The 12117-nt window shown below is 41.6% G+C and overlaps 1 protein-coding gene across 2 annotated transcripts in view; it reads right to left on the reverse strand.

Annotated features, from left to right (window-relative positions):
- Positions 1–2154: 2154 nt before the first annotated feature.
- The window catches only part of LOC311227668 (uncharacterized protein), a 98981-nt gene continuing 89018 nt past the window's right edge, over positions 2155–12117 (reverse strand). Inside the window, exons 3-5 of one of the 2 annotated variants that reach the window (XM_084313400.1) lie at positions 10760–10806; positions 3255–3335; positions 2155–3004 (exon numbers count right to left, since the gene is read on the reverse strand). In XM_084313400.1, coding sequence (XP_084169526.1) covers positions 2844–3004; positions 3255–3335; positions 10760–10806 — 289 coding nt within the window. In that variant the 3' untranslated portion in view covers positions 2155–2843. The remainder of the gene's footprint in view (positions 3005–3254; positions 3336–10759; positions 10807–12117) is intronic. The other variant, XR_014619609.1, reaches the window with a different exon arrangement.

Here is a 12117-nt window from a genome sequence, read left to right on the forward strand (position 1 = left end):
GTTATAAGGTGTTTGAGCTTGTAACGTTAACGTTAGTTAGCTATCGTGGTAGCCCCTTTCGTGACTGTGAAGCACTGAGTGCTATCCGAGAGGCTACTATCGTGCTATCAACATGCCGTGACGTGTAGCTTGCTAGCCGGCTGCCGGCATGATGCGTGTGCAGTGCTTTGCCCCACAGGTCTGAGAAGAGGACCTGCACATTTTACTCGTTCCCCAAACTCTTTTACATGCCCCGATTTAAAATGGTTCACGACAGTAGACATAATGCTAACGTTAGCAGGGTAATGTTAACGTTAGCCAGAGCCATATAGCCAGCTTGGTACTATGACCCGTGACGGGGATAAGGCGACAGCCTAACAGACCAATAGCGCTGCTGTACTGAACAACAGGCTGCCTAGTGGTACATGTAGTTCTTTTTTTACGACATTAAAAACCTTATAACTACCTTGTTTCAACCAAAAATGCAGTTGTAGCTGGTCCATCAAAGTCTCTCCGACGATTAAACCAATTTGCGTCTTGTAAGGCGTCCATTTGGATCAAGGAAATGGCTTTCTGCACTCGTCAAACTCCATTGTGGTGGATCAGAAGTAGGGGAAAGTTACCTGCAGTGACGTCACGGCACTGATAGCGTCTGATAAGCTTTTTGATTGGCTCCATACATGTTATTCGTGCATGGACATTTTTAACCCTTTCTGAGTGGAATTTCCGGCGTCAAATGAAAAAAATGTATTATGAAAAAGATACCAATGATGTAACTTCCCATAATTGAAGAGTAGGGTTTAACCTGCAAGTGGGCCTTTAACCGTTACTGAAACGTTTTTTGTTTTTGTGATTCACCACTGCCAATGACTTGCAGTGTATCTGAAAATGTGTCTTAAACACCACATAGAAGAACTGAAGAAAGTCACCACATTTTACTAAAATGCTAAGCTAACATTTTGTGTCACTTGTTTTCTGAAAGGTTTTGTTGTTGTGATTGTGTGTAATACAGTATCATTGTGATGTAATTCAGTGTCATTGTGATGTAATACAGTATCATTGTGATGTAATTCAGTGTCATTGTGATGTCATTCAGTGTCATTGTGATGTAATACAGTATCATTGTGATGTAATTCAGTGTCATTGTGATGTAATACAGTATCATTGATGTCATACAGTATCATTATGATGTCATACAGTATTATTGTGATTGAATACAGTATCATTGTGATGGCATACAATATCAGTGTGATGTAATACAGTATCATTGTCATGTCATACAGTGTCATTGTGATGTAATACAGTATCATTATGATGTCATACAATATAATTGTGATTTAATACAGTATTATTATGATGTCATACAGTATCTGTAGAAGAACAATTTTTAGACGCTGTATTAATGATAGAGCGACTTTTCGGGGGACTAAAGATGTTAACATGGTATTGTAGTCAGATGTGGTGACATTCACAGGGTTCTTGTGGCACTTAAGCCAACTTTCGGATACAATGGAGGTCTGTGGCAGTGGAAAATAACACCAAAATGTTTCATTAACAGTGAACATTTTAAAAATAAAGATGATTTTTGTATGACTTGACTTGGAACCCACATGTCAAAAAGACTGGTATAGTAATTTATGCAAAAAAATTACATTTGTAGAACATTACATACTGTATGGTCAGTATATTATGATAAATGTGACTGTAACCGTGGCCTATCTGAAACAGTTTAAAGAGGTTATTGACTGTGAGATATGAGCTTCTTTCACTCAAGCTTCGATCAGTCAGAGTCACACTCGATCACTTCCCACACCCAGGTCTTTGTTTTGGCAGTGACTGAAAAGGTACAGGGGCATAATGCTTGTGTATATATATATATATATATATATATATATATATATATATATTATATATATATTGTGACAGACTCTGGGGTGTTATGAGCTTTCACCAGATTGGAATGAATAAAAAGGCACACGACACAAAGCAGAATCAAATCTAACAGCAGTTTTAATGCCATTTTAGAGTAATTTTAGAGGAAACATTTCAAGCTATAAGCTGTATTATTACCACCTCTGTCTCTGATTATCTTTAAGTCTGTTGGTCCGGTCATTGAGAGGCCAAAACCGAGGTGGTAATTTCTATGTTGGCTGTTTGGTCTTATAACCCAAGATTGGAAGCACGTAGAGTAGGCGTCAATAAAAAGGCCGCCATTTTAGCTTTCAAACTATGTGCTGCTTCAGAGATAAACAACGGGACCGCCCTCGGGCCGGCAGAATTTTAAGAGGTTATCATGCCGTTAAATGCTGTGGCAGTAACCCTACCACACAAACCTTCTAAATAAACAACTAGTCAACAATAGTCAACAACTTACCCATAAAGAAAGCAGAATGTCGCACAGCAGACCACGCCACGCCATCTGGGCGTCCATCGTGAGAAGCAGCTCATCAAATAATAACAAAGGCCATGTGTGTTATTTATGGGCATCACTCGAAACTCAGAGGACACGGAGCACTTTAAATAAAAAATTTAACAATAAATAATAACATTTATAATCAATTTAAATCCGCTCCCACACATTGAGAAAAATAGCCTGAAAACAGCCTTTTTTTAAACAAAGAAATGTTACTATTAGATATACTATTACAAAAAAAGAATATATAATATATATATATATTCTATTGTCATTTGTGAGATTGGACCACGCCCGATACAAGTTCTGTACGACAAGTGATCTGGAAGGGCACAACTCTATCAGCTGAGTAACAATGTTCATCAAAGTGTTGAGTGCTACAGTGTAGGTTAGTTTAGTTAGTGCATGACAGTAAGGTTAGTTAGGGTTAGATTTGTTTATTTTATTTTTTTTAGATAATGGCTGAAGAATGGTTGAAGAAGTGCGTCACCCAGTCTGCCACATACAGTATTCCCCCACCCCTCAGCTCCGACCTGGAGGGAGGGGCGACCCAGGATGCCAGCGCATCTCTCTGGAAGAGCGCATCCGCGTTTTCCATGCACAGCTCCAGACCTGTGGACGACATCAAAGGCATAGGGTTGGAGTGACAGAAACCAGCGGGGGACTCTAGCATTGTTCTCTTCCTCGACATCCAGACTAGTGGTGCATGGTCTGTTACCAGGGTGAAGTGCCGTCCCAACAAATAGTACTTCAGCTCTCCCAAGGCCCATTTGATCGCCAGACATTCTTTTTTGACCATGAAGTATTTCTGCTCTCTGGGCAACAGTTTCCTGGTTGATGTATGCCATTGGATGTTCCTCACCTTGTAGTTGTGACAGGACGGCACCCACCCCGGTTTCTGAGGCATCTGTCTGCACCACTGGTGGCTTGGTGAAGTCAGGAGCTGTAACAATAGGATTGTTCTATTTAAGTACTGTTGCACTTAGGACTTGTTTTAGAATAAAGTACAAGTAAGCAAGACTGCTTTAACCGTTCATTGTGTACAGTCGGGATACAGACAGAGCATAATGAAACAGGAGCCACCAACAGTGGGTCGGAACAGAGGGCCACCTTCAGCGGATGACCCTGTCCATGAGCCTCTAGAAAGTGGGTTCGATGTGGTGACGGGCTGGTGTTCCCAGGCCTCCTTGGCGAAGTCCAACATCCATTTTGTCCATAAGCAAGCAAGTAAGCAAGTAAGATCAGTAGTACATTCTTGTTTCTTCAAACTGCACATCATTTAAAAAATCAAGTCCTTCCTCTCCCCCAGCGACCTTCATAAAGTCATCCTCATGCTCATTTTCCCACGACTGGACTACTGCAATTCCCTCTACTCTGGTCTTCCGGACAAAACCATCCTCCCCCTCCAGTGCGTTCAAAAAGCTGCTGCCAGGCTGGTCTCAGGCACCAGAATGAGGGACCACATCTCCCCAGTCCTTGTCTCTTTCCATTGGCTCCCAGTGAGGAAGAGAATCAACTTAAAAATTATGCTATTCACCTACAAAGCCCTCAATGGTCTCCCTCCGGCCTACATTGAGGAACACTTGGTCCAACCCGTCAGCTCCAGGTCCCTCAGATCAAATGACCAACTGTGTCTGAGGGTCCCGCGGGCCAAACTGGTGACAAAGGGTTTCCGAGCCTTTGCAGTGATGGCGCCGACACTGTGGAATAAGCTCCCTCTCAACATCAAGTCTGCCAACACCATACAGACATTCAAGACCTTGCTTAAAAACCACCTTTTCGCTCTGGATGATCACTGAGTTACTTTGCTGTTGTGTTGTGTGTCTGAGGTGTTGTTATGTTCTCTGTCTGTCCGTCTCCCTGGTTCTCTGTTTCCATTGTCCTGACCATTTATTCGTATTCTTTTTTTTCCCGGGCTGCGCCCCGGACCGATGTAAAAATTGGCTGGGGGGGGGGGGCGCATTATAAATGAAAATATCATATCATATCATGAAGTAGCTCAAAAGGAGAGAAGCCTGTAGACACTTGTGGCACCTCCCTAATGGAAAACAACAGGAAAGGGAGCAGCCAGTAAAACCTCGCTTTTATCCTCCCCAAGGGTTTCTTTACTCCCAGGTGCGCTCCCAGCAGAGGGAATTGTGTGAGCTGGAGGACAGAGGAGATGAGAGGGGGCGAGGCACCAACAACAGTTCCTGTCAAACCCAGGCTTTCATTATCACTTGCCCAAAGAGGGAGTCATGGGCTGGCCCTCCTCTTCTGGGTTAAGGGGGAATATGTCCCCTAGGGCCGTACCTTCCTCCTCCTCTTCGTGTGGGGTCCTCCCATCAGCCAGTCCGTAATCTAGGAGAATCGTCGTTGTCCGATAGTGGGGGATGGTACACAGGGATAGATTCTCATACGTTCCAGGGCTGATCCAGGAGAAGAGACGTCTGGGGGGCGTTGGTCGTTTCCAAAGTGGGTTCTCAGACAGTCAGAGGGTCGGGCACACAGTGGGGATCTCCTTCCAAAAATGGCCATACACAGCACTTGTTAACCTCTTCCACCCGTGCGGTCCATCGGCGGACCGCAAATGACATAAATCAATCTGTCTAGACTGTCTGACAAAAGTATCGTTTTATTTTTCAAACATATTCAAGTATAAACATCATAACCATGTCACAACAGCAGTTATGATGTATATTATTATCAATACGTTAGTTTACCAATAGGTTAAAGTGTTATTAGATAGATTTTCAATTTCGTTTTGCTGTTGTTTAGTTCGGGAAAGTCGACAGAAAAATGTAACGTCGTGAATTGTAGTTTTTTGACGCCATTTTGAAGAGGACACCGACAGCTTTCATTGTCCTACAGTACATACCGATGCTTTAACCTCTTTAGCCTGTGCAGTCCGCCGGCGGAACGCAGATTACATCCGTAATCTACAAATGGACCTTGTAGAAGTGGAGCAATCTTCCATTTACTTAGGTATGTATTTTTAGGCGGATTTTCAGAAAATATGGCTAGGGCTTAACAGGTTAAACACACACCAATCGCTTCCTTTCTCTCTCTTCTCCTCCACTTACTGTCTCTCCTCACTCCTCTCTCAGGTTTCACCGTAGTTACTCCAATGCACTTCTGTCTAGCCTTCCATCTTCTAGAGTGAGAAATTACCCTTTGATTAGGTTCACCTGTTCCTTGCCAGTCTGGCACAGGTGTGCTGTGTTGGGCTGATGCGCTCTGCTCAACAATGTGTCTCATCGGATTTCCTAATATGGCAGGGACGCGGGAAGGGGGGGTGCGGGGGGTGCTGCAGCACCCCCTCCCAATTATTGCAAAAAAAAAAAAAAAAAAAAAATATATATATATATAATTTTTTTTTTTTTTTTTTATGGCAGTATTTATATAATTGTATATACTGTAACTGTATAACTGTAACACTGTATATTATAAGTTTATCCTGCTCAAAGCACATCACCATTTTAATATTGTGTGTATTGAGCCGTACTGTATTGTAGCCATTCTCCAATCTGTTAAATAAAGTTTTCATTCATTCATTACACTACTGTATGTACACAATCATACGTGTAAAACTGAGTAGATTTTCGAGTGATGACAGACTGTCACAGACTGATTGAATGACAGGTGAAACAACTAATTGTATTCACCTCCTGTCTCCCGCCCTTCCCACGCGCCACGAACCACTGAGCTACTGTGATACAGTGCTTGCGCAGTCCGTCGATTTGAGCTAGTAGTCAGACTTTGCTAGCACAGAATGTCTCACTCGCAGAAAAGAAAAATATCAGATTTATTTTCGAAACGTCCCGCCGGTCCCAGTGACAGTCCCACTAAATCTGATAAACGTCAGAGAGAGACAGAGACGACAGGTTCAGCCTCAGCATCAGGTATTGAAGAGTTAACTGAGTCTGTTCCCCTATACCCCCCCTCGGGCGCCAGGGGCTTCCACTGAGGGGTGATGCAAATAGGGATGGGGTGTTATGGCAGCTCATGATGGAAAGAGTGCGCACCGATTTGAAGAATTGGCTCCAAAAGAGAGACAACTGGATGTCCAACAACATCCAAAACGAAATCTTACAGCTGCTTGCCCATGATATTCAGCGACAAATTAGAGGCAAAGCATCCAAAAGCCCAATCTTTGGCTTGAGCGCTGACGGAACCACTGATGTCACTCACTGGAAAAGAACAATTCTCGTGTAATATACAGTTAGCCGATGACAACTTGGAAGCTCAGAACTTTTGGGGTTTTTACAATGCCCGGCCCAGACACAACAGCCGAGACGCTGTTTTTGTGTATAAAATACTTTTACGCCTCGACCTGCCCATGGAGAGGCTGATAGGATACTGTTTTGACGGGGCCAGCAACATGTCTGGGGGGTACAGGCTAGACCAGGGGTTCCCAAACTTTTCAGGCCGCGACCCAAAAAAAACTGTGTCAGAGAGCCGCGACCCCCACTATTATAGGAGGTAAAAAAAAATATTTTAAATGGAAATGTATGGTTGAAACATGCAAACGTTCAAACGCACACACACTAATAAGCATTGGAGGCTTTTAACCAGGGCCGGACTGGGGAAATCATTCAGGCCAGGAAATATAGCCCCAGTCAGGCCACTTTTTAAGCAGGGGGTCTGGGGGTCCCCCACCAGGAATTTCTTTGTTACAAAGACTTAATTTCCTGCATTCTGGTGCAGGCATTTTTTTTATTTGTACCCTTTAAATGCCAGTGTTTGTGATGGCATCACAACTTATTGTTAAAAAACAGGCTAGCATATGTATGATTAGCAACAACACAGATTTTTATGGATTTTCAGTTTTTTGTAATTGATAAATACAATATTTTATTCAACTTCAGCCCTGATCATAACACCACATATTCATTTTATAATTCTAACCCTTTAAATGCCAGTGTGTGTGATATTTGCAATATATCAAATGCAAAGTAAATTTTTCTGGGGGGGATTATTACAGGCTAGCATGTGTCAATGATTAGCAGTTTTTCGTAAGGATCCCGCCTCCACCAATCACATGCGGCTCCCTTTGTGTGTGTGTGAGAGCAAGAGAGAGAGAGAGAGAGATAGTTCTCCAACTTGTGTGAGTTGCAGTGATCTCCTGGTTGTTCCCCACCTAGGTTATCTAACTATTGCGCTGGTGCAAATAGAAACACTGGCCTGGCCTGCTTCTAAGTTCAGTGGCCTGACCGAAAAAAGAAAAAAAAAACGTTTTCTTTTTTTTTTTATCTGGCGACCCCCCAGCACCCCCTGCCGTTTTATAGTTCCCGCGTGCCTGTAATATGGGCATGTTCATCAGTAACTTGGCAGAGCGATAACAGCCTTCCAACACCGTTCCAGCCGGTCTGCCACAATATATACAGTATATATTGTGACGAGCCTGGTGGTGGTCAGACTCGTCACGGTTAAAAAACAAACAAATTCAACTGTCCACACAAGTGCAATTTCAATCAATAAAGAATATTTATTGAATAGGGCAGAATATAGTCCGATGGGCAATTGAATGGTCGTAATACAGTCCAAGGTCAAAAACACAAAACAGGCTCTCGTACAAAAAAGGGATTGTTCAATACTCAGAGTTGTCTTCCGGTACCGGGTCAGTACACAAGGGGGTTTCTCAGCCAGTCCAGGGTCCAGTACACAATGAACACCTTTCTCGCCTTCTCCTCTCCTCTCACTACCTCTCACCTCACAAAACTCTGAATATAACAATCTCTCTCAATGCAACAACTCCAACCTCACCTCCACTCAACTCACCTCTCACTAACCTAGTGTATTTGTAGTGTGTGTGTCTGGGGTGTGTGTGTGTGTGTGTGTGTGTGCGATGTGGGTGAACTAATGGTGCACAGGTGTGTTCTCAGTATTAATCAGCAACCTAATTGTTTCCACTCCTTATGTGGCAGTAATATCTCCTGTCCTTCACATATCCATGATATGCCACAATATATATATATATATATATATATATATATATATATATATATATATATATATATATATATATATATATATATATATATATATATATATATATATATATATATATATATATATATATATATATATATATATATATATATATACTGTATAACAATAGAAATACATCTCCTTTTAATCTCTTACCTAGCTTGAGGAAAGAAAGGGCAAAACATGCTTATCACGCCCTCAGATGTTGAAGGATCAGTTATGTAGCTATAAAGAATGTTTTAGGTGCATGTGTGACCCACCAGGCAGCTGCTTTTGAAGAATTTGGAGCCAGGTTTGCCCATTTAGCAAAAGGTATAGTCATGCTAATAAATCTGGCTGAATGGTTTCTAACATTTGGGGTAATTTACATCAACATACCTTCTGTTAACACTTTCAGCGCCAGACCCGAGGATAGTCGGGTTAACTCGCCAGCGGTTGAGCACCATACCCGAGTATAGTCGGGTTTTCATCGTTATTTATTTTATTCGATTTTTTTATTCATTTCAGGTTCACGGACCTGTGTTACCATAGGAAATCATTCTGAGATCGCTAGAATGCAATACCGGCCGCATCCTGCTAGGTGGCAGTATCGCCCACCCTTTGAAACCGTATTGCCCACCGTGTGTTACATCTAAACCCCTCCCGGCACAGCATTTTGGTTCAGGCAAGTGTAGCGGTTCACCCGATCACATTGAAATGCGTCCAATGCCCCTCGATGCATGTGTTGTGCCGGATTATGTCTAATACTGGAAATCGCGATCAGACAATTGGAATATTGTTTTTGGGATACCTCCTAGTAAAGGTAAGGACTATATGACATCAATCCTACTTTGATCCAACCATGATTTCACATCGATCGCAACGATCATATGTAACGTACTCCAAAACGTATGCCGTTGCTGACGATAAAAGCATCAAATAACTACCCCCCCTCCCCCTTTCATGCATTCATGATGAAACATAATACCTATTATATACCTTTGAATTGGAAATAATAGCGTGTCCAGGCCTTCTCTTTCTGATAGGAGCAACAATTGGTATTTGTTTATTTGTGATATTAACCCTCGAGTCACCTTTGTCGCAGTTCTGGTCAAAAAGCCCTTTTTTCACGTGTGTTTGTGGATAGCGTTGGCTAGATTTTATGTATATGCCAAAAAAGTTGCTCAGTATCACATCTTGGACTCACATTACAATAATCAAAAATCACCTGCATGTACCTTTAGGCGAAAACGGTCTACAGATTAAAAGGTTAAGCGTGTGAACAACAAGTGTCACACCTTTCACCCTAGTCACAGAACTGGACAGGTTAGGGTTATGGTTAACGCTGGGTTAACCCTAGGGTAACCCTAACCCTAACCCCCAAACCCTAACCCTAACCCCCTAACCCCCTAACCCCAACCCTAACCCGAATTTAAGAAATGGTTAAAATCCTGAAAATGAATAAATATTCTATATGTATGGTGAGGACTGAAGTTAATAATGATATTCATGAAAGAAAATTGGAACAATACATGAAAGAGATATGTTTTACTGAGATCGCAGTTTCGGTCACTAGGGAGACAGTGGGTTTTTTAAAGGTTTACTCGAGGGTTAATCTTATTGGTAAGCTACCTCCATATATGTCAATGTTGTTCGAATCGGATTTTGGTACCTATTTGACCCGATCTAGTGACTGGCTGGTTCTTAGGGTCCCTGGCAGTGTTGTAGTACTCGAGTCCGAGTCCAGGACTGATTTTTAGGACTCGTGACTGTACTTGGACTTGAGCACTGATGACTCGGACTTGGACTTGGACTCGAGCATTGACAGCATTTTTGTTGTAATAGGCCCTAATCATTTGGCATAAGATATTGATGGCTAGTGCATTTGTTTGGCTATTGTGTCACAAAGTAAATAAACTCCCTTTGAAACGTTGACCGCTGTGTCATTTATGTTTAATGTAGACCTTTTTTTATTTGTACGTCAGCTCTTTGACTGCCAGAGTGGAGTGGACTCAACCTCTATGACTTGGACTCGGACTCTGACTAGGGTAATGGGGACTCGACTCTGGCTCTTCTTTGGTGACTTGGACTTGGATTTGGACCCGAACACTGGGGACTCGAGACTCGACTCAGACTGGAGCATGAGCTTTTTCAATCCATGCGCCCGACACTACAGTTCGAGGCTCTTCCAACATTTACAGAATTTAATAGAAGGAGCTTCTATTCCCAGGCCATCAGGATGCTCAATGACAATAACACTATGTAACAACCCATCATCTACACTCACTGCACACACATCCACATGTACACACTCACTTTAAACAAACACTCACTTTACCACTCACTTTACTCACTTTAGACACTTTAACACACTATATTTATCATTATTAAAGAGACGTGCACTACATTCATACATACCTGCAGCACGTCTACCTGCAGCCTCCTCTGAACAAGCCCCCAGGAAGCTACAATGTGAGAGCAGAGTATTTAGCTTCATATGTTTAGTTTATTTTATTTATTTAGCACATTATTTAAAAAAACATTGTTACTCAGCTGATAGAGTTGAGCCCTTCCTGATGACTTGTCGAACAGAACTTGTAAGTCGCTTTGGATAAAAGTGTCAGCTATTTTCATTTCTATTTTTTTTTTTATATCCTTTATTTATCCAGGAATGTCCCATTGAGATACAATATATCTTCTTCCAGGGAGTCCTGACCAACACGGCACACAACAAGTTTCAACATAAAAACAAGGGCATTAAACAAAAAACATACAAATCAAATACAAATACAGAAGGCCATTTGTGCAGTGGCAAGAAGCATAATCACATCAGCAATAATGCGTGATCCACAGAGTCAAACGCTTTAGACGGATCAACAAACAATGCTGCACAGTTTTTTCTTGTCTAGTGCTTCAATTATGTCATTTGAGACTAGCATAGTCACTGAAGTACTATGGATCTGAAGCCTGACTGAAACTCGTTAAGAATATTATGGTCAGCTAGAAACTTTTTCAGTTTGTTTACAAGAGATTCAAAGACTTTGGCCATTACAGACAATCTGGAAATAGGGCGATAACATTCTGCACTCGCACATACACAAACGCACTTTAAGAAAAGAACTTGTTGTGATTGTCCTTGTTTTCCGTCCGTATAATATGTAATGGGATCCTATTCCAGTATGTTATGGCTCTATACATTGCTATATAAATGAAGATTATTATTATTATTTACAAATATAGAGTAAAGGAGGGGTTCCTTTACAACTTCCTTGGGGAATAACACACTGGAGTGTTACCATATTTGACATGGAACCATTAAATACAACACATTGTTGTCTATTAGACAAGTAGCTTCTCATCCATTCCATGGCAGTGTCTTCAAGCCCATATGTGTGTAATTTCAATAATAATAGGCCATGATCTATGATGTCGAAAGCTGCACTGAAATTCAAGAGCACTGTACCCACAACTAACTTCCTATCGATCAGTTGTAGCCAGCTATCTGTAAGAGATGTTAAAGCAGTTCCTGTAGAGTATCCTACTTTGTATGCATGCTGGAAATCAGAATTAATGTTGTTTTCGTTGAAATACTTTTGAATCTGCTTGAACACAATTCCTTCCAATAACTTACCTATTACTGGTTTTTCACTGGTTTTCCAAGGCTGAGGAAAGACCCTCGATTCAAAACATAAATTAAATATATGTGATAGTGGCTTAGCCACACATTTTGCAGAGATTTGTTCCATTCAGATGATCAACACCGCAAGGTTTATCTG

This window comes from Notolepis coatsorum (assembly GCF_963971535.1).
Source record: "Notolepis coatsorum genome assembly, chromosome: 4".
NCBI classification, from domain to species: Eukaryota; Metazoa; Chordata; class Actinopteri; order Aulopiformes; family Paralepididae; genus Notolepis; species Notolepis coatsorum.